Source organism: Ixodes scapularis, unplaced genomic scaffold (assembly GCF_016920785.2).
Source record: "Ixodes scapularis isolate PalLabHiFi unplaced genomic scaffold, ASM1692078v2 PGA_scaffold11__112_contigs__length_91849675, whole genome shotgun sequence".
Lineage (NCBI taxonomy): Eukaryota > Metazoa > Arthropoda > Arachnida > Ixodida > Ixodidae > Ixodes > Ixodes scapularis.
Genome location: NW_024609837.1, coordinates 27827560 through 27854304, shown reverse-complemented (window position 1 = coordinate 27854304; position 26745 = coordinate 27827560). Strand labels below are relative to the sequence as shown.

At 48.9% G+C, this 26745-nt stretch overlaps 1 protein-coding gene across 1 annotated transcript; it reads right to left on the bottom strand.

Annotated features, from left to right (window-relative positions):
- Positions 1-19612: 19612 nt before the first annotated feature.
- LOC8052468 (juvenile hormone acid O-methyltransferase) lies at positions 19613-23789 on the bottom strand. Its single transcript, XM_040205551.3, has 3 exons — positions 23184-23789; positions 20463-20619; positions 19613-19779 (listed from the first exon to the last, which is right to left on the bottom strand). Exons 1-3 carry the CDS (start codon positions 23769-23771, stop codon positions 19613-19615), a joined length of 912 nt encoding a protein of 303 aa, XP_040061485.1. The 5' UTR covers positions 23772-23789.
- Positions 23790-26745: the final 2956 nt, after the last annotated feature.

Below are 26745 nucleotides of genomic sequence, written 5' to 3'. Positions count from 1 at the left end.
GACCACTATAGGTGACGACACTTGGGATACTTGCCATCCCTCGTTGTGGAGCAAAGTCGCTTTCTCAGTCGTCCTCACAAGGGGCAAGGAAAGGCAGGCACTGCATAAAAAATCAATACATATTATAACACTGGCTGTGGCAAACTAGTTTCAAAGATGATACAGTCACGTCTTCTTAATATGGACACCTCCATACTATAAAATTATTTTTTTTCTATAATGTAAGGTGTTTATATGAGAAAATTAAATTTAAAACAAAGATTGGATAACAAGCATAACCAAACAAACAGTTTATTCAGCTAAAAGATAATGAGATGTGAGTTTACTCTATCGCTTTAGAGCCGTTTAACATGTAGCACTACTGTCGTTTACAAGAACAGATACCTAGGCTGTAAAGTGATGATCGGTTGAATAGCAAAAGATGTTGCACTGTATGCACAAGCCGGATGTAATTGACACTTAGCTGCCGGCAGTTAGGATCCTATAATCTTATGATCACAGACGGGAATTACATCTGGTGCCTACGGCTGGAATAATGTCTTGCTTCGTAATAGAAAAAGCACAAAAAAAAACACAGGATGGAGAAACCGGGTGTCACAAATTCAGGCTTCTCTTTATTTTTTTTAAAATACTTTTATGATCTTTTTTTTTTGGACCACTCTAGTGTCGGTACGGTCAGCTGCCACTTTTAATCTCAGTTCGTCACGTCGTAGTTCCTTTCTAAGTCCCTAACAGGTTTGCTCGTTTGCGGGATGGGTTTTTGTTGACGGGCAATGCGGATCATCCCGGCGCATAGTTTGTGGCTTTGACATCACGGACGGAGGGGTGCGTATGCTGGCTCGCATATGGTGCCGATTTGACATGCGGGGGTGCCGCTGGGATACAAAGATGTTTACGCTGGCTAGCGTGCTTTTTGAAGGCAGTGGCTTTGCCCAGTCTGTCACCTGTCGTGGTTATCGTGTTCTACGTATCGGCGATAATTGATGTTTTTGGACTCGTACGGGGGAATGGATGGGCACGTATGTTTGGTTGTTGGAAAAATGTAATAGGTTTTTCCATTTGGGTCGATGCCGGGCAGCTTTGTTTTTCTGGGAAGTTGACTGACCCGAAAGGCGGGGAAACGGGAGGTTGGTCGGTAGACGAGCCTATAAAAGGGGGTTCGGGAACAAAGGAGGTAGTCGAACCCCGGAGCTGGCCGGGTCGCTGCTCGACGCGGTTACTCCCTGCAGATGAGTCTTGGAATGTGTAATTTTTGGCTTTTGCCCTGTCTGTCGGGCAAGTGTTCGAATTTGTTGTGCTGAAGCTCGCGTGGCTGTGTGGTGCGCGGTGTCGACCTCATCAAGCTTCTAACCGGACCGCCGGACTCAGAGACGTCGTTCTTCGGCCGACAACTCCAGACTACGGACTACTCTGGACTCAGCACCTACCGGAAAGCTAAGCCTGGTTTTCTACGACTTGTCTACTTCATCCTCTGGCTCTGAAGTATGAACTGTTCAACATAGGGAAGATTTTTACGCAGTGCTACTTTCTGTCACGACTGTTTTGGGGGATTATCCCATGTGTGTAACGGCAACGTTCGAGTTCCATCTCGGTTTGCTCTCGTTGTTAGTGTCGGGTTTTCGTCACTGTTTTGTTGGCTTATTCCGGTTTTATGAGCGTCGAGTCTTTTTAGTATTAGTTTCTGGCTCGCGGGGCTACATAGCTTTGAGCTGGAGCATGGTTTGTGTTGAGTGCTCTATTGCCGTGTACAGCTTAGTTGTTCACTTTATTAAATCTAATCTTTTGTTCGCTTATCATCCCTGTGTCATCGTCTTTCTCTACTGATTATACACCAGGCGCTAGTCACTGGTCGAAGTTAGCTCTTTTGTTCTTTTCCCGTAATTTCTCGTTTATCCTCAGAGTGGATCATTGAATTATTTTTATTAATTTGAACCCCACTCCTTACACCGAAACAGATGGGGAAGCACCACAAAGTATTAAACTCGTGGAACATTCAATGTTCTTGAATTACACCTCACCTATGCTTGCTACGTGATGAAGCCCAAAGCTTAGTTCAATGCCAATCAATATTAAATGTCTTTAGATGGGCACCTGCTGCCCGATCATGGCCTTTATTGCAAAGCACTGTTCACACATTTGCGAGTCCTGCAGTGCCTTGTGGAATGGTGGGCGATACTTGCCCTTCCGCAAGGCACTGCAAGACAGATCAGGCTCAACTTTTGAATGTCGACGTGCTTACGGAATGCTGCAGCAAACCAATCATTCGCCGAGGGAAAAAGAAAGGAAGCTGCATGCCTCCGTGTGCTCATTGCCAGTGTTTTCTGCTCTGCTATGTACCCTGCTTGTGTGCTGTGATTTGCAAGCCAGCGCGGGATATATTTCCTTGATTTGTTTGTGTGTTCAGCTGTGCGAGGTTGTGATTGAAACCACCAAGAAGTATAGACCGCCATTCTTTTCATCAAGCTAAGGCTTCGCTCATCCGAACTGGGGACGATGACTGCTGTTGTTTACACGATTTTCGACAGCTATGTGGAGTGGCTTTGTGTTCAAAATTGCAATCCCAAGTGAAAGAAGTTACCGCAGACTATACTGTTAAAGGTTGCTGTTTATAAATTTCAACTGGCAGGCTCTGGCTACAACCACCTTAATATTCATTCAACATTGTTTGCATTTCTACTTACCCGTGATCGCTTCATTTGCCAAACACGTTAATGGCCGGTCACCTTACCAATGAAACTAATGTGCTAGTGTCTCCGGCGAAGAATTCCCTCAGGGCAACATGCAATGCACAACACAGTTTGTAGCCCGTTGTGTCTTAAAGCTTTCACACTGGGGAACCGTAGTTGCTGTCACAAACGCAGTCAAAGAATGCGATAGGATTGAGGGACAACAGGGGGATTGTCCAAGTTGACTGACTGACTGCATGAGCATATGTTTCTATCGCCACCGTGTTTCCTCCACGCAGGCGACGGAGAAAACGATATAGAGACTCCTCGCGCTTGCCAATTTTCTCTACAACGTCGAAATACGAGACACCCAGCAGCGAAGTGTCGATATTGCCGGAGAGAGCAGCGGGACAACGATCAGCGCAAGATCGCGGCTTCGCCACTCTTATGCGACGGTGTCTTCGGTTTCCGCTCTCTGCAGCTTCCACCGGGACGCTAGCCGTGCCTAATTGTGCTAGCTTTGAGCACCACAGTTCATAGGGTTCACAGCGCCCGAGCGAAAGCTCGCGCAAAAGAACCGGCGAGCAGTCGAGTTGTTTCCAATCGACGGGGTGGCTAAACGCCGGTTGTGTGAATCGGGCTTAACGCCTGAGCCGGCTTGCTCAAAGCAAATCTAACGTTCTTGAACGGCACGTAATAAAAATCTGAGACGTGCTGCATTCTATGCAAACTTGATAAAAAAAATCAAACACTCACCTTCGACTGCTACGTCCGCCGTACCGCTTCGAGGCAGAAGCAACATGGCGCTCGACGTTTTGGGGTGTTGGGCTGGGGTGTTTTCAGTGTTGCTTACACGCCTAGTCGTGTAAACCGAAATCGAAACACCAATTTTTACTACCCCAAGTAATTTTTTGACGATTTATAACTAGCAGAGCGTGTAAAAATATGCTAGCGAGTGAAAATGGGGTGTAAACGGGCGTAATATTACATTTTCGCTAACAGTGTAGAGTATCCGTCTTCTGTATGGTCTCCATGGGAGCATCACCTGATTATAAAATTAGAGGCTTTTCAAAACCGAGCTTTAAGGTTCATTTTCACAGACTACTCTCGTTTCACCAGCGTAACAGGTCTAAGGAGCAAAACTAACCTTTACCCACTCTCCTTTAGGCGAATTTTTTGTCAACTAACCTTGTTTCATAAATTATACTATAACAATGCCTCCTATTAGAGCATCCCTCTTCCTTCCACCCAACAAAATATCTCTCCTCCATGATAACTCCCGCAAAGTTGGCCCCATTTTTAGCTCAACTGTAGCATTTTATAATTCATATCTGCCCGTGACAATCAAGGACTAGAATAAATTACCCGATATCGTTGCAACCGAGACTAACTCCAATAGATTTACCGAAAAATTGATAAATTCCCTTGAACTTACAAATATGCCTATCTGCTAATTCTTTTTTTCCTTCCTTTTTTACTCTTCACAGTGCATACCATTAAAACAAATATGAATATTGTGTAATGGTTGATAACTGGTTGTATTTTGTTGTTTTTTGATTCACCTGTATTGCTGACCTGCTTTCCGCGGGTGTTAATTGATTTTAAACGATAATTCTTAGTGGGTTATTGACCCCCCTTGTACAATATCCCAACGGGCCTTCCAGGAATAATAAATAAAATAAACGAAATGAAATGAAAGTGACGAAGCGGGCGAGTTGGTTCATGACTTACAAAAAAACGAACGCTCTTGTCACGAGGACAAAAAACGAAAAAGGAAGACGAACAGGACGAACGCTAACTCTAAACTGAACATTTACTTAAAAACAGCTAAAGCAAACAACCACCGATTAAAAATAATACTCTGAATCACCCAGTGACGTCACCCAACACCACGTGTCAATGAAATGTCTTTTTTTGAAGCAGAAAAATTAAAGCTGGCTGACGCAGCCTTCAGTGCCCTCTTTCTTTATAGCATGCGCTTCAAGCATTTCACTCGCAACTTTTTCACGGGCTTTCCCCACGATCGTGGTATTTTGAAAGCTGGACTGGCACAAACAATCTCTGCAATGAAGAGGCAGGTGTCCTCCTGTTGTTGAACGCAATGACAGGTCATGCATGCGCATTCTCTCATTTACGCACCGTTCTGTCTGGCCGATGTACGCCCGTGAGCAATATGAAGGTGAACAGCCCTCTTGTTTTTGACGCTCCTGCAAGATTTGGAACAAGCTCTGTTCCAGAAGAGGGCTAGAACGCAAAGTTTAGACCCCCAAGCCACGTACTATTTGAGACGTTGAGAGTTAATATAGCTTTTAGGGAGCCGTAAAACAAGAGAGAAACCAGGTAAGGTGTTCACCTCCATATTGCAGGCGGGTGTACGCCCTACCGCATGTCAGCGGTATTCTGTACACCAGACCCACGTTACATTCCACAAATCTTTTGGCATGAAGCGCGCGTCGTTCCTTTTTTTATTCGATCCGCGGGCGTAATTGGCCCAACTTACGTAGCTCACCTAAATACCACCTCGCAGCAATCGCCATCAAAAACAAAACCTCATTTCGCAGCCCTTAGAGAACGATTTGCAGATGAATTCACCGCTCGCATCAACTCACCAAAGGCAGTTTTTCTTGGACTCAGGCCTCCCGTTCCACACTTCCCGAATGTGTCAGTTGATGACAATTTTATTATCAAGAGTTAAATTACGCCTTATCAAGCTGCCGTTCACGTGGTGCCCCAGAATCTGACGGTATAACTCACCAGGCTATAAGAAAACACGGGAATTGAAATATGGCTTTCACGTTCAGAAATCAGTAAAACACGATGTTCGCATTTTGACTAGGTGGCTATGCGGAGAGCAAGTCGTCTGCTTCTTGCGCAGGAGTTGCGGTGACGTCAAAACGACTCCGAGATCCCATTGGCTTTGATTTGAAGGATACTGGGTAGATCTCAATGTTAGATGCCTAGAGGCCTGCCCACAATTTTTTTTTTCAATCAGTCAATAAGTGTTCGGCGTTCTGACATCGTCTCAACCCGTGTGCAAGAAGCAGACAAACTTGCGCTCCGTATATTTTTCGTTCCAGACGGCCGATTCCAGCGAGCGCTCGAAGAGCGGCTGTCGGACGGCACAATGCATCTCGGGAAGGTACAGTGCCTTCGAAGCGTTCGTGATGTCGCATTTAACTTCGCGGATAAGGCTACGGCGAGTCTGGCGTGTTAGTGAGCTTCGCCTCACTCGGTGGCGTCAGTGCGTTACAACCTGGCCGTTCAAGATATCCAACGGCTGTTTTGGCAATGCCAGCGGAGGCAAAATACAAAACAAAAAGTGGCTCACCTCCACTTCAAGCTTTCCTCTCCCTGCTCCCCGCAGGAGTTGAATAGGCGCGGGAGGGAAGGGAAACCCGGTCCGGCCGAGTTTGACAGCTTACGCGCGCTTGGAGCTCGGCGCCGTACTTCCGCGGAACGGCGCTGCGTTTTTGGGAAGTTTGACGCAGCGATGTTCGGGAACGTCCACCAGGTACAATGTGGCAATCGGTTTATTCATTTTAAACATTATTGTGGTGTCTTTTCGAACAAAATAATTCGTGGCTCTTTGGTGTAGCCATGACCTGGAAGACATTTAGACAATAAAATAGGCGCAATGATCTTGTTGCAGTACCCCTTTAGCATCGCAGTTCGCTACCTCTTTCTCAGATTTGTTTTTGTGAAGAATGTGCTTTCACTGCCAGGTCGCAGCACACAAGCCTTACTCTGGCTTCGACAGACCCACTGATCTCTATGCCTATTTGCTGGATCGCGTTTGCCCGCTCCGCGAATGCAGCCACTGCCGGCCACCTTTTTGTTAAAGTTGTATTAACTCTAGCCAATGTACAGCTGGTGCAGCCACAATCATCCATCCATGGCAGACAGCGTTGTGGCAGTTGTGGTGGCAGGCTGCCATCAAAATAGCCGTGGGTGATATCTCGTTCTTGATTGAAATTGTTCGGCGAAACATTATGTTGAAACCCGGCGTGAACGGTAGCCCGATCTTTGAGGACCCGGTGAAAATTTCACGGAATCGCAGCACCGGGAAAAAGCAGCACAGCAAGCATCGAAAGTCGCATTGAAAGAAGCCTTGAAAACAGACGCCGGTACGGCGTCTGCTTTCGATGCGAGCTGTGCTGCTTTCCCCCGGTGCTGCGCTTTCGTAGAACTTTTACCGGGTCCTCAAAGATGGGGCTACCGTTCACGCCGGGTCTCAAGAATCTGCTTCGTCGAAGAGCCTCAATCAAGCACGGCATATCACCCACGGTACAGTGTACTAGACCCACGGCTATTTTTTGGCAGCCTGCCGCCATAGCGCTGTCCGCCATTTTACTATGATGGCTAGAGATAATATAACTTTACCAAAAAGATGGCCGACCGTGGCCGCATTCCCGTTCATAAACGCAGCTGGTCAAACGCGATCCAGCAAATAGACATAGAGATTAATGAACAGACCTGGCATTTTGTATTGACATTCATTTTGTAAGAATATATTCTCACTTTCAATATACAAAAAAAAAAACAGGATCACTTTATTTCTCTATTGAAACTTTTGTTTTCGCTGAATGTACCGTGTTGTTTTTTGCGTCCCACGGTCTTGAATCTTCTGCGCCAGTTGCTCCAGGTCGGATAACAGCACCAGCTTCATTATCCAGGTTTGTTTTTCCATGCTTTCCCGAGTTTAGTCAACCTGAGCTAACATCAGTCTTTCTCGTTTCCCATCTTCGTCTTGCTTCATTATTTTACTGGACAAATAAAGTACTTAAATCGGTGACTGAGTGGACTAGCGCACTGACGATTGGAGCGTGTAGAGCGAAAGCTTGTGCCGTAACCCAGAGATCTTGGGTTTGATTCCCACTCCTGCCCGTTTTAGAGCGCAGCTCTTAGGGGCCCGTTTCCAGCCTGAGCGGCGTCGGCGTCGCCGTCGGCATCGGCGTAACCGGGAAGGGGGGTCACGTGACCCCCCCCCCCAAGTCACGTGACCCCCCACGTCACGTGACCCCCCCCCCCCCCCCCCCCCTGAGGTCACGTGACCCCCCGGGGTCACGTGACTACCCGCAAGTGACGTGACCTCCCTCAGTACCCTTCCCTACTCCTCCTCAAGAGCTGCGCTCCAATTCGGCGTTACAGGGATTTGTAAACGGCTTTCATTTTTTTTATCTGGATTAACATTGCTCCAGTCTGGAGCCATGTATCATTACTGCGTGAAGCACATTAAATGTCACAGGTTGCAGGTCAAACTTCTTTGGCTATATTTCTCGCGCACATCGTCCAACAGTGACACCTTACACTAATAGATATAGACATTGTTGTTTCAGCCTGGCCCCAGCACTTGACTTCAAGGCTGAAATGGATGTTGTACGTGTAAACTTGACAGTGACGCCTGGTGGGTGAATTTACTCGTCCCTGTGTTAAAATTATATACTTTAGGGCCGGGAGAAGCACCATCTTAGGCTTGCTGCATGTAAGATATTTAAAGTGAACGAATTTACCACTCGTGCTACAAATGTAAGCTAGCGGCATGGAAACGCATCCGATCGTTTTTTTTCTTTTTCTGTTACTTGACGTTTGAATTTTACACCGCCAGCTTATCACCCGAAAAATTGGTGGTAACGTTAGCGCACAATACTCACAAACAACTTTCATTGCCTATTCAGAAGTAAAGAGTGCGAGGGAGTTTCGATCGACGCGCAAGGTGCTCGAACACCCGTGTTTTCGTATCTTTGACTGGAGCGGTTATCATTTGAGCCCGCTCTCGTTTCAATCTTCTCGTTTGGACCGTCTAAAAAAAAAAAAAAAATCTCAACACGTTATTTTCGGTTGGGCCCGCCCAATTCGGTCAGTTATCATTATGTTTTTTTTGTTTCATCCTTAAAAAATAAATAAATAAAACTGGGGGATTTAGAGGTGACGGTGTTATTGCTTGGACACCGCATACCCCGAAGAAGCTTCTTCGAGTCCGCGGCTGAGGATGTACCACATACCGTTCGGTCGTAGTTTGAACCCAGATGTGAGTAGGCTCAAATGCGAAAACAAAAACGCCTTGGGATGTTATGAGAAGGTTCAAAAGAGAACATCCAAACGAGGATGGGGCAAAATGAAAAAGAGAAAATGCGAACATGACGTTTTGACGTACACCTCTTTGTCCTCATAGCCGCAGAAAGTTGTCTGCGGGTATACCGCCCTTCGCGTTTGCTGAGTTTTTTTTTTTTTTCATTTATTGCTTTAGGGGTAATGACGCTCGATGAAGTTTCCAACCGAAACCATACTTTTATTGTCACTAAAGTAATGAACAAAGTTGAGTAAATATCTGACTTCACATGACGATTAGCCCATATATTTCTCTCCCCGTCCGTATAACTCAGCTTCAAATATAGCATTAGTATACTTATCTTTCACGACATTTTTAACAACAAACCTGTAAAGCCCCCCAAAACAGCACTATGTAGTACTGAACTATGCAGCTGATGTAACAACGTTTTTATTGCGACCTTTAAGGTGCTTGAGCGAACACACGTTGGCTACACGAAAGGCACCAAAACGAAAGGTACTAATGAAACGGTGCCAAAAGTGCGTCATCAAAGAGCGCGCTGTCTTCGGAGGTTCGCTATCACGTTTGCATCGGCGCTTGGGCTATCGCCTACAAGCCGTCTTAGGGATAACAGAAGAAACCCTGCGAATTTGTTTTCTTTCCAGCTCGCGACCAGTTTTGAGTATAACAAATGCCAGCATAGCTTACATTGCAGGGTTTGTTGTAAAAGCCGTGGAAGAACACAGGATATGCAAGTTCTGCCCTGCCCTGCACGAGACCAGTACGCCCGCTTTGAAGCTGGTGGGGCTCGTCAGCCTGCAGCCAATGGAAGGTCTCAACTTTCCGAGACCAAAGTTTGTGGCAGTGCTGGTAACTGCCAGAAAAGCACTCGAAATTGATGTCCCACACATTGAAAAGCACAGAGTGCTTAAACTGTTGACAACACTGAGTTTGCCGTAATTAGTGAAGTGCCCCCTCCTAGCGTGCCCAGCAAGAGATGACCATGCGACACAAACTTCGAAGATAGTACTAGAGAAGTCTGTACAGCCATTCCTGGTCAACATAGGCATGCCGTTGACAGACAGGGTAACCTATCGAAAGAAACTGTGTTCGAAGCCTCTGCATCGCAAAGTATTTCGCGTCTAATGTAAAGATTCAAGGTTTGGAACCTGTATATAAACTAGGTTAAAGTTAAAATAACGAAGAAAGCAGGTTGGAACAAGGTTAACATTTATAAATAAACCAGAATAATTTTTTTAGATCTCATTGTTTTTTTTGTTTTTTTTTTTGCATAACAAGTTACGTCACAAAGTGCCAGCTACATAACGGGGTGTGATAGATTGTGCTACATGTTCTGAAAACTGGGCGGTTAATACCTGTTGAATCAGTACCTTACAAATATAACGATGTTTATAAAAATGACAAAATCATTGCGAGGCTGTCGTATCTTACCGCTAGAAATTTTGCCCTAAACGTGCTTATAGTACAAGAAAACATAACCCTATTACCCGAATAATTTACGTAATAAATAAAATCTGAAAGGAAGGACGACACGAAGACTGCACTTTTGTAGTATCAAACCTTGTGCGCAGGATCGAAAAACTACATCAAATGACGTGCAAAGATAAAAAAAAGAAGAAAAAAAAGTACAGCATGGTTGCTTCTATTCAAGGAAATATCTTTCCTTTTTTTTTTTTGTTCTGTACGAAGCTAAAATTTTCTTGGAGTTTTATTTACGCTACATATTGCAGTTCAAGGCTCACCTGTAGCATTAGTAACCGCATGCCGAGATGAATATTTCAAATTGAATAAGCTTCACAACTTGTCTATCTACTTCCCCAAAGCAGCTATTCTCCTTTCTGCCTCGAAAGCACACAATACTAGTAAAAGCGCCAGTAACTCGGCGTACCACGACTTTTTCTTGCACTCTTGTCTCTTGCGCCATGCTGAAACCACTGAAACGGCGAATTCGATGCCTGGGTTGACGGCGCCACCCCGCGAAGAGAAGCCACCTCCTCCTCTCTTTCCTCTTACGCCCTCTCCGTACAAATGGGGCGGCCGGAGAAGCGTTCGCGCGCGTTGGTGATATCGGAGGTTATGGGCCCTCCCTCCAGGAATGCATTCCGGTGACTTTTGGTTCCCCCCACGTACTTGTACATAATATCAAACGCCAGAACCAAACACACCTTTGTGAAAGTCAAGATTGACGTTTTAGTGCATAGGGTTTTATCCATTTAGTATTTTGCTTGATGCTTCAGACGTCTAGAAAATTTTATACATCAGTGTCGGTTATTACAATGTTATATGTGTGTAGACCTTCGTCTAGTTTATGCGACCTAATGGTACCAACCGTCTGCATGAAATGTTACTATATTTGTTTCATGTGCAATGGTACACGATTCTTAATGTTTACAATATCGCAGCCTCCGTTCCCAGTTTGGATGGGTCGGCTGTCGAATTTCTCTTTTGCAGACATCTTCAAGTGGGGCCACGAGTTCGGTGAATCAAGGTTGTCACTGGTCGTCTTTGATCTGCCTGCGTCGAATGTATTCACGAAGCATTATTGCAGATGTTGGGGAAGTATGTGTATGAAGAAAGGGATATTTAAAGTCGACTGTGATCTTGCTAACAACCCCTGCATTTCAATTAACATCGGTTACATTGGCTACGATGGACTTAGCAGCAGTTATCTTCGCGAAAGTGGAGTTGTGTTTTTCAACGCGAAATCCATCTACAGTATGAATTATTTCTACAGGTGCGCTCTCCCGCAGCACGGGCCTTATTGCGGCAAAGCATACTTTTGGGGGCGTTTCGTTGGTACTTTTAGGGTGTGCCGAACTGAACGCGCCGTACTATGCGTTCTGTATCTCGTTAGACATAGTACCTTCACCATTGACACCCCCCCCCCCCCATATACTCCGTTGACACTATAAAAACATATGCAAATGAAAAAAAAACCTTTATTTTATAACAGCTTTGACCGGAAAAGGAAGTCATAAAACGATTTTACAATGAAACAATAACTTTTTTTTTAGTTACTGTATCTTTACGGCGCGAAACAAATTTGTAGTTGGCGCCCGCCGGCGCCCGCAGAAGAGTGGCCGCTATTTATCACGTGACTGGCCAGTATTTGCGGTTTTCGGAAGCTTCTCATGGCTATGGTACCTGGAGCGCTTCTCCGACTGGTGTGTTTAGCGTCCTATCCCGCCCATACATCGAAACTGGTCCCGAAGTGGCAACAAATGACATCACAGAAGCCGGAGTGTCATGCTGTTGCATGTCGCGATCCTGGCGGTTGGTCGTAGAAATGCTGGCGAAAAGCACGAGCGAACGTGAGTGTCGCTGTCGTCACGGCGTCCCAACTTCCGGCTGCTGCAGCTTCCGTGGATTGTCACAATGGAGAGCGACCTGCAGCATAACAGGCGTCTGCCATTTATACCACAGCTGCTTGGACGCCACCAGGGTTGCGACCGGCGACAGCATGACACTTCTATGACGTCATCAGGCGGAAATCGAGGGACCACTTTTTTGGATGCGGTAAACACACGTCAGAGACGCGTTCATTGCACCCATACCATGGTCTCTAGAAGTTACTTATTCATCTTCGTTTAAAGTGGAACAAAAGAAAGAAAATTAATAAATAACTTTGAAAGCCAAACGGTATCTCCTGAAAGAGCGCAAGCACCACGTGACAGGCCTATCCACCAGTCAGAAATTGACGGCGGCGGCGCGACGGGGTGTTTCCTTCTAGAGTGCCTCAGTGTTGCTTCCCGGCTGCGCCAGCAACATTCAGGCAGTCTACTCCCTTCCGACGGTGGCGTGGAGAAACGCGTTGAACCGGCGGCGCACCACGCTCAGCATGCGGCGGCAGCGGATCATCGCCGCGGCGCACAGGTCAACCACGTGACCTGTTCGAGTGCGGTCACTTGGATTAAGGGCTACGCTGGCAACATGAGCTGCGAGGAGCTGACGAACGCCGTTGGTCGTCTCCAAGCGTCTCGGCGTTTCCGTCCGCTTCCCTCCTGGCCACGCCACAACGCAGCACAGGCGCACTTACGACCAATCTCGCATGGAGGCTTCTGCCATTAAATTGCAGACGCTCCCCGTGCTTTGAGATGGACCCTCTCTTCAATCTAGGCTCTTTACCCACGCGCAATGGGGCGTGGTCAGGTGACGAAAAGGAGGTGTCTGACAGGTTCGGCAAACCCATAGCTCCCACCGCACCCTTAACTTAGGGCTCAACGGGGTATAGTATAATTTGCACATTTATGTAGTTTATCTTTTAGCTAATTCAGTAATTGCGGTTTGAACTTCATCCGATGAACTCTATGAGCCAGCCTCCTTTGCCGAAAATGAACTCGCCCAGAGGCAGCCCTCCTCCCCCTCCCCAAACAAGAATGTGGGGGGGGGGGGGGGGGGGGGGGGAGTTACCGCAGCACTTCCATTTGCATTAGGCGAGTCCTATCGGTGAAGGGCAATTACTCTTAGGCGAGTCTATTTTCGGCAAAAAGGGGGGCGGGTGGGGGGGGGGGGGGTGCTCGTAGGGTTCGGCGGACACGGTGCGGCTGCATCATAACCACCGTCACTGGGGAGGACCGAAATGGCTATTGACCGGCAAACCACCACCTTGCGATGGTTTGGTCGTCTATATGTTAATATTGTCACGGGTGGTGACCAATAAACAAGAAATAAACAGGAATAAATAAACGTTTAATGTGGCGAACTTGTGCCAAAAATAAAAGGGTAAAAGATAATAAGAGAGCGTCGCGGGCGTCGAACTCGGCGTGACAGCAGAGTCGAACGCTGGGGCGAAACTGACTCCGCTCGCCTTGCGGAATCCCTTATGTACCCTCGTGGGTTTCTGGATCGTTCGGCGTAGAAGGTTCGGTGTGTAGAACATTCTAACCTCGAATCAGCAAGACGGTTCTCGAATTCACTAGAACATCAAATTACACTGTCAACAAAAATGTCTAGCCGCGGCCAGGAATCGAACCCTGGCCTTCTGCGTGGGAGGCAAGCGTGATAACCGTTAGGCCACGCGCGCGCTGCCTACTTGGCCAGCTGCGCGCGCGGCATTACTCCCCCCTTTAAAAAATGCATCGTCCCGATGCAACCCAAAAACAAAACGAAGCAAATAAAACAGAACGGTAAACTAAAGGGTCATTTGGAACACATAAGGTCCACAGTCCTATCGAGCGTAATACGGCTTCAGTCGCACGACGTGGACGACCTCAGGTCGTGGTGGGCGGCGTGACGATGTTCGTGTTCCGTCGGGCATCACCTCGTAGTTCAGCTCGCCGAGGAGACGAAGTACCTTGTATGGTCCAAACTACCGTTTCAGCAGTTTCTCACTGAGGCCGCGGCGACGGATGGGCGTCCACACCCACACCCTGTCTCCGGGCTGGAAGTGAACGTCCCTGCGACGAAGGTTGTAGCGGCCCGCGTCGACGCGTTGCTGGTCTTGAATCATGAGTCGGGCGAGCTGGCGGACTTCTTCGGCGCGTTGAGCAACCGCCTGGGCGTCGTCGCTCTTATTGTCAGATGGCTCATGGGGCAGCATTGCGTCCAGCATGGTCGTTACCTTCCGACCATGTACCAGCTGGAAAGGTGTGAATCCAGTGGTCTCTTGAACCGCCGTATTGTAGGCGAACGTGACGTAGGGCAACACCTCGTCCCACGTCTTGTGCTCAACGTCGACGTACATAGAGATCATGTCGGCGATTGTCTTGTTGAGTCGCTCCGTCAGCCCGTTGGTCTGCGGGTGGTATGCGGTGGTACGACGGTGGCTGGTGTGACTGAGCCGGAGAATTTCTTGGGTCAGCTGTGCCATGAACGACGATCCGCGATCTGTAATCAGAACTTCGGGAGCGCCGTGCCGGAGGACAATGGAATCGAGGAAAAACTTGGCGACTTCAACCGCAGTCTCCGAAGGAAGGGCTTTCGTTTCTGCGTACCGCGTGAGATAATCTGTGGTGACGATTATCCAACGGTTTCCCAGGGTCGACGGTGGAAAAGGACCAAGTAGATCCATTCCGATCTGCTGGAACGGTGCAGTTGGCGGAGGAATGGGCTGCAGGAGACCTGCCGGCTTCGTCGGCGGTTTCTTGCGTCGCTGACACTCGTGGCAGGATCGGGTGTAGTGGTGGACGGTTTTGGGGAGCTTGGGCCAGTAATACTTTTCACGAATACGGGCCAATGTCCTGCTGTATCCAAGGTGTCCGGACGTCGGGTCGTCGTGACATGCTTGAAAGATCTCCTCTCGAGGGTCGGTCGGGATTACCAGCAGCCACGGCGAGTTGTTGTCCCCGAAGTTCTCTTTGTAGAGTACACCTTGTCGAATGGCGAAGGTTGGCAGGGCTCGTGAGAAAACACGGGGCACGGTACTCACGCGCCCTTCCAGGTGCTTCATTAAGGCGCGCAGCTCCGGATCGTCTCGTTGACGTCGTGCCATGTCATCGGTGTTCACTGCCCCTAGGAAGCACTCGTCGTCATCGTCGTCGCTGCTGCCGGGAGGTGTTTCGACAGGGGCCCTGGAGAGGCAGTCAGCGTCGCTGTGCTTGCGTCCCGACTTGTAAACCACAGTCATGTTGAACTCTTGTAGCCGGAGGCTCCATCGAGTGAGGCGTCCTGACGGGTCCTTGAGGTTCGCAAGCCAGCAGAGCGAGCGGTGGTCCGTGACTACGCAGAACGGGCTTCCGTACAAGTACGGACGAAACTTCGTAATTGCCCAGACGACCGCAAGGCATTCTTTCTCAGTCGTGGAGTAGTTTCTCTCTGCCTTGGACAGTGTTCGACTTGCGTAGGCGATGACTCGCTCGGTGCCTTCTTGTACTTGAACTAGTACCGCGCCAAGTCCTGCGCTACTTGCGTCAGTGTGAATCTCGGTGTCCGCATCCTGATCGAAATGTCCAAGAACGGGAGGCGTCTGGAGTCGTCGCTTCAGCTCGTCGAATGCTTGCTGCTGTTCCTCGGCCCATTCGAACCTCTCGGCGTCCCTCGTGAGGTTTGTGAGTGGTGCGGAAATCCTTGCGAAATCCCGAACAAAGCGACGATAGTAGGCACAAAGTCCAAGGAATCTTCGTACGGCCTTCTTGTCTGTCGGCGCTGGAAATGACGCGACGGCGCGAGTCTTCTCTGGGTCGGGGCGAAGGCCTTCGTTACTAACCACGTGACCTAGAAACTTCAGTTCGTCATAGGCGAACCGACACTTTGACGGCTTGAGGGTGAGTCCGGCGGTCCGTATGGCTTGAAGAACAGCACGGAGTCGTCGCAAGTGCTCGTCGAAGTCGCTGGAAAACACTACGACGTCATCGAGGTAGACGAGACAGCTCTGCCACTTCAGTCCGGCCAGTACGGTGTCCATGACACGCTGGAAAGTTGCTGGCGCCGTGCATAGTCCGAAGGGCATCACCTTGAACTCGTACAGCCCATCCGGCGTGACGTAAGCTGTCTCCTCTCGGTCCCGTTCGTCGACTTCGATCTGCCAGTAGCCGCTCTTCAGGTCCATCGATGAGAAGTATCGAGAGTGGCGCAGCCGGTCTAACGTGTCGTCGATGCGGGGAAGTGGGTAGACGTCTTTCTTCGTCACCGCGTCCAGCTGCCGGTAGTCCACGCAGAACCTAAGTGTTCCGTCCTTCTTCTTAACCAGTACGACTGGAGAAGCCCAAGGACTGCTTGATGGCTGGATTATGTCGTCGTTCAGCATCTCTTGGACTTGCTCCTGGATCACCTCCCTTTCTTTGACGGAGACTCTGTACGGCGATCGATGCACAGGGCGCGCGTCGTCCTCGGTAACGATTCGGTGCTTCGCAACGGCAGTTTGGCGCACCCTCGACGACGTCGCAAAGCAGTCACGGCACTCGGTGAGGAGGTTAATCAGCTGCCGTCGTTTTGGGCCCGGAAGCTTAGGGTCAATGTCAAGCTGCGCTGGCGACTTACTGCCTTGCTGAGGTGGTGATGATTCTTCAGCAATCGCGGCGATTTCGGCGGAGTTCCGAAGTTTCTCGACGTGGCCCACATCGGCACCTTTTGTGAGGTGTTGCGTTTCATTTCGGAAGTTCGTCACGAGGACCACAGTCCGCCCATCCTGAAGTTCAGCTACTCCTCTTGTGACGCCTATTCCTCTTCCCAGGAGCAATTGAAGGTTGCCTTCCAGGACAACTTCGCCGCAGGTAGCTGTATCGGCCACGACGGGTATGACAACACTTGATCGCGGTGGCAGGTTCACGTGGTCGGCAGCGACTCGGATGGCGGCTGACGCTGTTTGGGGTTTCTCTGAAGGTGGCACAGGGGTTCGCAGCGTCAATCTGTTTTCACGAAGGTCGATGACGGCGCCGTATTCAGACAGAAAGTCCATGCCGAGAATGACGTCCCTGGCACAGTCTTGTAGAATGACAAATTTCACAGGGCACGTCTCCCCATGGATCTTGACGCGAGCGGTGCATCTTCCGACTGGTGTGATGAGATGCCCTCCGGCGGTTCGTATTTGAGGTCCATCCCACGGCGTCGTCACTTTTCGCAGGTGGCGAGAGAGCCTCCCACTCAAGACTGAGTAGTCCGCTCCGGTGTCCACGAGTGCCGATGCGCCGTGGCCGTCAATAACAACGTTTAGGCTGTTGGGCGTCGGTAGAGTGGGAGCGCTCCGGCGTTCTTGGAGGCTGTTTGCTTCCGTCGTTTTCGGCAACGTCACCTCCAGGCGTTGCCGCACTTAGTTTTCCCGGCGACGCAGGGGAGATAGGCTCTCTCGGCGGGGTCGTTGCGCTGGGGACGCTGAACGTCGTGGCGATGGGGAGCGGGCTTCACGGCGGAGAGACGACACTGGGGAGGGCGAGCGTCGGAAGTACTCCTTAATGTCGCGAGGGCGTTCGTCGTATCTTGGGCGCGGGTCGCTCGGGTGGAACCCGCGCAGCCCCAGTTTTCTGTAGGGGCATCGACAGTAAATGTGGCCGGCTTCACCGCAGTGATAGCACAGGGGTCGTCGATCCGCTGTCCTCCACACGTCGGTCTTTCGTGGCGCTGCCTGTTCTGGGTGGGCGTGCGCCCGATCTTCCTGGCGTCGGGGAAACTGCGGCGCTGGAGGTTCACGTCGGGGTGGCGCGGTGTACGGGTGAGCAGGAGGCGGTGTTCGTCGGGTAGCTGCGGCGTAGCTCAGTGTCGGTTGTTCGGGAGCGGCGTTGACAAGAGCTTGTGTCTGCAGCGCCTTCTGAACTTCTTCCCGGACAATCACGGCGATTGAGGGCGAATCCGGGCTTGCGGCAGCAGGAAGAAGCTTCCTGATTTCCACCCGCACGACGTCCCGGATGATGTCGCGGAGGTCCGGGCCGGTGAAGCTGGAAGTCGAGAAGGGAGCGACGCCAGGAAGTCGCTGGTAATGGGAGGCCCGTGCTTGAAGGGCCCGTTCGATGTTTGTGGCTTCCTTGACGAAATCTTCGACGGTGGCTGGGGGGTTGCGGACAAGGCCTCCGAAGATGGTCTCTTTCACCCCTCGCATCAGGAACCGCAGCTTCTCGTCAGGAGCGTTTGGGTCGGCGCGGTTCATGAGGCGGAGAACGTCCTCGACAAAACTTGTGACGCTCTCGTTTGGCCCTTGGCTTCTTGCTTGAAGAAGTTCCTCGGCCCGCTGACGTCGCTGCTGGCTGGCAAACGTGCGTCGAGGTTCCGTCTGGAAGTCTTGCCACGACGAAATTGACGCTTCGTGGTTCTAGAACCAGGTGCGTGCCATGCCTTCCAGAGCGAAGTAGACGTTCTAAAGGCACTGCTCCGGAGTCCATGCGTTATGGCGAGCAACTCGTTCGTAATGTTGCAGCCAATCTTCAACGTCCTCGTGGACCTCCCCGTGGAATGGCGTCGGAGTCCGGGGTGCGACGGGAAGGTATACGACGGCGGCGGCGGACGGGTTCTTTGACGACTGGCTGTCCATCGTCGGTCTCGTTGGCTGCCTGGTCCGGGGTGGCAGAAGTCCGTGTTCCGGGGGTAGACCTTGGGTGCGACCTTGGGTAGACCTTGCGGCGACTGGATCGGGTCTCGATCTGGTCTTCGCTCGGTCCTCGGGAGGCTGGGTCCGGACTTGCACTGCGGGAACTCGGAGGGGAGCGCTGCACGGACATGCGGGTACCCCGCACCTCCACCAAAATGTCACGGGTGGTGACCAATAAACAAGAAATAAACAGGAATAAATAAACGTTTAATGTCCGAACTTGTGCCAAAAATAAAAGGGTACAAAAGATAATAAGAGAGCGTCGCGGGCGTCGAAGTCGGCGTAACAGCAGAGTCGAACGCTGGGGCGAAACTGACTCCGCTCGCCTTGCGGAATCCCTTATGTACCCTCGTGGGTTTCTGGATCGTTCGGCGTAGAAGGTTCGGTGTGTAGAACATTCTAAACTCGAATCAGCAAGACGGTTCTCGAATTCACTAGAACATCAAATTACGCTGTCAACAAAAATGTGTAGTCGCGGCCAGGAACCGAACCCTGGCCTTCTGCGTGGGAGGCAAGCGTGATAACCGTTAGGCCACGCGCGCGCTGCCTACTTGGCCAGCTGCGCGCGCGGCAATATATATATTTGTGCCCTGCCAGCACGCAGGGAAAGCAGAGGCGCTGCGCTGTCGTTTTTTTAATGGCCTCCAAATACACTTGGGCATGTTTCACTCGCATCATCATCCTGCCGTGCAATCGCTACAGAAAGTAGTATAACCAATTTTCACTCATGCCTTCTGTCACATTTCAAAGAAATGCAAGGAACCAAATGATATGAAAACATGAGAAAGCTCCTGACTCCTTTGATACCGTGATAAAATGATTCTTACTTTCGCGCACAAATACGAATACCAAAGAAAATATTTTTATTGCGTTCTTCATTAAGGTCTTAGAATGAAAATAAACGTTTCTACTACTACTAGATTAAGGGTTACAGGCATGGACAATATATACGTCGAGGTAATAGTGTGGATCTCCGCCATCTTTCTCCGCCCAAAACGTACGCACGACATTGGCGAGGTCGTTCTTGAATTCTGTTCTCGATTCCTCCGGAAGCATCGGTAGAATCGGATTTATAGCTGTGCTCATTTCTGAAACAGAGACGCCCCTTCATTATTCACATAGTTCGTGTCAAACGTTGCATGTCGAGAGAAACAGGCCGGCTCTATTGGTTGTAGTACGCGACCTGTCACCAGCCGTAATGCCAGTGTCACAGCAAAAAGAGCGCCAGTTCTACAATTAACTCAAGAGTCAACTGTTGGGATCAAAAACTTCTGCTAGGCTATGCAAGCCGCAACGCGATTAAAAAAGTTCAACACTATCCATTGACCCGTCCAGTCATCCACCGGAAAGCGTTCTTGTGTTGGTTTTGTACCACGTGGGGTCAAATAATTTCACATATATCAGAATTTTATGAGCATCACTGGTAACTTCCTTCGAATGTATAGTTGATGGCAAGCACCTAACCAAAGTTTGAAAGGTAATTTTATTTTTGGTGTCACGGTGACCCCACATGACTCTAGGACGTCACGTGACTCGTGACGTCGTTCAATATCACGACTACACGTGACACGTGGTTTGCACTAGACGCCCATTTTGTGCTCACCGGTCTTTGTCACCATGATCAAGATTGTGTAATTTTGTTTTCCTTATCCATTGAGCGAGCGGAATCTAGCGATGTTGGTACCATATTGAAAATTAATATAAATATCCGCTATGTCATAACCCGCCCGTACACTGCAGTCTATGCTAAGGAACTAAGACGGGTACTCACCAATGGTTTCGTCCATGTCCTCGGCTTTTATTTCTATTTTTGAAACTTCACACGTGTAGGGCACGAGATTGACCGTTTTGAGCACGCCCCGCATGTACGAAATAAGGCCAGAGTGGTCGGCGATGTCATGACTCACTGGAGTGTAGAACTCGCAGAGCTGAAACAAACAAATTAATTCCATTGGCCGTTCTATACCTACCTAAATACTGCGAAGATGTTCGTGTCCTGGTCGTGTCTTAGACTCTCCGCGATGAACACATAAGCGGGAACAAACAGCTGGTTCACGTACTGTTTATGCAAGAATTAACAAGTTATTTTGGGGTTCTTTCCAACAGTATTTATAAGGTACTATGCAGGGTGTGCGGAGGTAAACAAAAGCAAATAATGGCCGAACTTCTGGTTGGCTAATGTTTTTGCTTGTTTTTGAGGACCCTCAGGGACCAGCGTGTACTATATCTATACGCCTTCCTGATTCCTTCGGTGAAAAGAAGGAGCACTTGTTTCTCAAAGTAATGAGAAATCTTCCGAAGGTAGCGTGAGCAGATCTTCACGACTGCCTTTTCGACTAGCCTAGTTCATATGTCTAAGAACGACTGGAAACCTACAAGTCCTTAAGCTCGTTCAACTACTTCGTGAGCGGCGGTGCATTGGCGGTTTGCACCTACCTTCCCCAGGCCCCGAAGATATACGCGCCAAACTTCCCCGCAGGGGTCGCCAAGCCGGGTTTCGGTTTTAGCAGACAATGTTTCGGCAGTAAGCATTATCTACGGTATTGTTTACCTCAAGACACTGAGTCTTTTTCTCTTAAATATGCATTGCAGATCCAATTGTAAAGACCGAACACGTTTTCCTGCAGGCCATCCACAAAGCGGGAAGTCAGCCTCTCCTCATAATGAGAGATTTCAACGCGGCCTACCAGCTCTGGGGCTATGCATACTCCAAAAACACAGTGATGCCTTGCATGCACTCACCGCAAACCATGACCTTACCCTCCTTACTAACTCTGCCTCCCACACCCGCATGGGCAATAGCGTCACCAATGACACCCCCCCCCCCCCCCAGACTTAACTATCACTAGCCACATCCCTCACGCGGACTAGGAGCACCTCGGAGAATATTTGAGAAGCGACCATGCCATCCTAGCCACTACTATACAAGGCGCAGCGTATAAAGTCAAAATCGGCGAGGCACGCGCCTCACCGACTAGATCAAACTCCGAGATGAACGAGAACCACACTAAAGATATCCAAACGTCCACCACCACCCCATGTGTGGACACGAGGCTTCTCCACCTATACGGGAGGCTCGCCGCAGGCGAATTAAACGGTGGCGGAAAGAGAAGCTCAACCGCAAGCTCAAAAAACGTATTGCGCGGCTCACAGAAGATGCGGCACAGTACGCCTCCGCATTGTGCAATGAAAATTGGCTCGCCCTCTGTGACGGAATGTGCGACACCCTTAGTACCTTGAAAACCTGAAAGCTGCTCCGCTATCTTATTGACCCGCCCAAGAGCAAGACGGCATCCCAACACACTATGAACAAAGTCATCCATCAACACCCAGGAGAGACACGCAATCTCCTCGCGACTCTCAAGACTTGTTACTTCCCCACTCATCCCACTGAACCCCTTCCCCCATACTCGGGAAGCCCGAATCCGCTCCCAGACGAGGACATGCATCTGCATGAAGTTACGAATGCTCTTGCCAAGATTCGCCGCAACACAGCGCCCAGATTGGACCAAGTGACTAACAAGGCCTTGGCCAACCTGAATGACCCTTCCCTTCTACAACTGACTGCTCATCTAAATGACATCTGGCAGACGGGAATACTCCATGAGGAATGAAAAACTGCGTAGGTTACTGATACCTAAGCCGAACACACCACCCAGCGCTTACAACCTTTGCACATTTACTTTTCGTCGTGTGCAGGGAAACTGGACGCAGCTAAAGCGCGCGCTTCCTCGCGTCGCACGCACTGAGCGAGCAAAAAGAGCGGTGATGGCTTTCAGCGCACTTAGAGGAGGAATGCCGAAGCTTGGGGAGCGCAGAGCGAAGGGCGTAAACACATTGGAGTAGGCCACGCACCCACGGCCCTAGGCTCACTTCTAGGCGGCGCAGCCCGTACCGCGAGACCTCTGTTCGCATTTGACTTTCCCCTGATTGTACCTACCCACCCGCGCATAAAAAAGCTATCGAAAGAGTAGGAACGACATCATCTGGCCCTACAGACTAACACTTTCCCCCATCCCACTAAATGTCATATCTTTTCTCCCGCCCTCTATTCACCGTTATGCCGCTTTTGCGAAGCCCCTGGGGCCCTCTTTTATATGGTAGGAGGATGCGACCAAATCTCCACCCAATCGCGTAATCCTGTCCAGTCTTCATGCGAGCTTTGGGAGAGAGCACTGCCCAGCTCCCACCTCAATAACCAGCTCATGCTCCTGTCGAGGGCCACGGAAGCTGGAAAAGCTCAAGGCGTCATGGACTAATGACTCCCTCCATCGCGTTCTTATAATAAAGATGTTATTTCCCTCTCCCAGCACGCGCTCGCTGCCTTCCGCCGTGCTTTGACTGCGCGTGTGCCGAACGCGCCGAACCGCTATCGCCGAACCGCTATCGACGGTGGAACCCTCACGCTGGAGGCAGGACAACTAAACCTCTTTCCTGCCGTTCGCCCCTTTCCCTCAGCTTCTGTATGTGCAGCTCATAATGAAGGACATACCTGTGCGTACGACTTCCATCGATCCATCCGAACGATTCTCCTCCATATTTCGAAGCCCGTCCAACGAGCCACGATGGTGAGCAGGCACTCGCCGCCAGAGGTCATCAAGTCAGATATATGTCCGAACGCCGCCAATTGGTCCTTCACCCAGTGCAGAACGAAAAAGGAGTAGAGGCGGTCAAACTTCCCGTAGCTCTTCACCAGACCCGAAGCGTCGTCTGCAATGTCGTAAACCTCGTACTCGATCTGCGGATGCGGGTAATTCTCTCGGGCGTAACGGACCATCTCCTTGGCCACGTCCGTGGCGACGATCCTGCGGCAAGGCTGGCATCGTGGCAGCAGTTCCTGGAGCGTGAAGTCGCCGGTCCCGCAGCCCAAGTCCATGAACTGCTGCTGGTCCGCGTTGAGTTTGTCCCTGAAGCAAGACTGGAGGAGTTCGAGTGCCCGGATGTTGACGGTTCGCTGCATCGCGTTGGCCTTCACGTAGAGCTCGGGAAAGAACCTCGGGACTGGACGAGACTCCTCGGTCGCCGTGGGATACGGGGAATCCGTTGTGTTCTGAACTTGACATCTAGGGTGCGAATGCATGACCTCTGTCCGGGACAGATCCTGAAACGAAACGTCAGAATGAAACGGCTGTCAACAGATTCTAGAAAAGGACCACGTTCACTTTGATCCGACACTGCACACCGGCTAAACTCACCGAGATCTTATGAAACGAAGTCGTGGTCTCTTATATCCACGCTTTTAACTTCGCAATTTGTTATTTTGGCTAACACTGTTATCCCATTAGCTGCGAAGCCTTAATTAGATGTACGGGACGCGCCACCTGCTGCGTTTCAAATGTTTCTAGTGAACAGTTAAAAAAAAAATTGTTTTTTTGTCGTTCTAACCGCAAAAATAAACTAGGCATCGCCGAACGCTCGAACAGAATTAGTCGATTACCGTGAAATATTGCCTGTTTGCACAAACCCGTAGATGTTGAATAAACCTAAAAAGATCCACAGGATTGAAAGTCAACACAAAAAATCAAAACAAAAAATCTGCAACTGTTTTCTATTTTTTTTTTTTTTACATTTCTCTATAGCTCAGTTTGCTTTCCGTTTCCCTTCGTTCAGTTTCATTGTTATTGTACCCAATCCTATTGTGTCCACAATGTGCTTCGAATTTTACGCAAAACCTCGCCACACATCTGTTTCTCTTTTCTTTTCCAGTCCACGAGAATTTCTCAGAAAGGTTTTCATTTTGTGTTATATATGAAAGGATGCCTCGCATCCAACATTTAGGTGTCTGGATGTTTTCTTTTTTTCGCAATACTGGGAGATCGCCTGTTTTATGAACTCATTATGCGAAGTGATTTGTCTAAATCGCCTGGACACATCGCATTTTGCTTGATTCACAACATAATTGCGTTTCAAATTACGAAAACAGCAATAACGACGCAGAACAACGGGTTACACGGCATTCTCTTTCTATGCAGGTGTTGTTCATTGCCTTGTTTGTTTACTTTGTATTTCTGCATGCACATATCGTTAGCAACAGTTGTTTCACAGTAGACTACTCTGGAAACATTTGGCGCCAACACCATCTGCTTTAAGCTTTCTGACGTTTCAATCTATATGGCACGAGAGACCATCGAGGAATAGAAGACGAAGTAGACACTGGTTTCACATCTTGTGATTTCGGAAGGTATAGAAGTCAGGAGTAAAGAAAAACAGAGTATGATGTGACCTCCTTTTGTGTTCGATTTATTTTTTGAACTTTCCAAGCTTCTGATGATCAGAGGGGACGTATCGTGCCACTTCCAGTATACATTTCGCGTTTAAACCGGCACGAGCGTACATTGAAACGGCCCCAATGATGGACTTGATGGACTTTTGAAAAGCGTCTGTGAGACCCCTTCCAAAAGTCAATCGAGAAACATTGGCGGTCTTTCTAGACTTAGGCTAGGTGGCGCAAGCTACCACCTGTTACAAAGGGCATATCCATTAACATCCATCCATCCATCCATCCATTGCATGAATCGCGCAACTGGATTAGAGTCCTCGCCACACGCAGAGGCAGGCCTCGTGTTCAGAGTACGTGAGCAAGCAATGACGGAAAGACGTTGGCGCGGACGTTTGAAAGAAAGCTATCCTGTGTGTACGTCTAGACAACGGGCGTCTGGTGTCTCAGCTGTAGGTGACAAATTTTGCCAGTGCAGTACCATCGCTCGCCTGGGGGTCTTTAACGTGCATCACTCAGTAGTGATGCACAACCGCACGCTGGTACGATGCTTATCCAGATCGAAACGGACAGGGGATGGAACCCAGGATCGGAACAATATTAGCATAAACCCAGGATCGGAACAATATTAGCATAAAGAACATTTTCCACGAGCTTCTGTAGTAAGATGGATTTAATTTATCGCCTGATATTAAGATAGGCTTAACTTCTGCGAAGCACCAATGAAATGGAACGTCACCAGAACTCAAACTTTGCTGGTAAAGGATGGCGAGTATATTTGATGCTGAATGCGTTTTCAGCTTTAGAAATTCAGCAGATGTACCGTTAATTCCAGGGGTGCTATTGGAAGACAAGTTTTCGATTGCCTTGAGAATTCCATCAGAACTGAATAAAATAGAAAGCATAGGTATTTCTTGTTAAGTCAGAGAGTAGAAGGGGGGTAGAAAGATTTCGTGTGTAAAGACACTGGAAAGGTATGAATTCAATAAGTTGGCAGCCTGGTAATCACCACGGGTTTCGTCTTGATCATTTACAAACACAGGGCTATTTTCGGCTTCTTTTGGATTTAATATCTTCCAGAACATGTTGGGATCCGTAGAAAAAATATTTGGTAAAGTGAAGGCAAAATATTACTTCTGCTTTGGTTTTACTTCGCATTTGCATAATTTTGAATATAATCGATATGATGACTAAGCAGACAACCCATGAGTTCTCTGCGTTCGCAAATAACCTTTTCTTTTTATTTAGTAGGCTTTTTTTAATCTCTTAGTAAACCAGAAAGAGGCGCTTTCAGATCCAACAGACGTTTTAGGCACTAATATTTCAAGCATTTCCATGAACGTGTTTTTGATTAGAACCCAGTTTTTCCTTACGGATTGTTCGCTATGAGATGATATGTAACTTTTCAAAATATTTTATTGCTGACATCATGCCTTCGATGTTTGAACGTGAAAAAGCAAATATTTGCTTCGGAGTATTGGCTAAGCAGTTTAGTTTTTGTGACGTTTCGACGTGAATAAGAGCTTGATCACTAATGCTCTCCATAATAATAACAGACGTCACACATTCCGGATTAGTAGTCAGAAATAAATATAATATAGCTTCATTGCGTGTGGTTTTGGTGATCATTTAGTGAAGACCATAAACACTCTCTATTTGAAGAAACTCTGCGCAGTGGCGAGAACTTGCGCAGACAGGAAAGGGTATTAATGTAAACCAGTTTTTTTTTGAGGTACCTAAAATCACAAGGAAAAAATCATGAAAGATTGGAAACATTTTGGTTACGGCTCGAAGAACATTGTAAAGCGACATGTTGAATTCGGCGTGATTAACATGG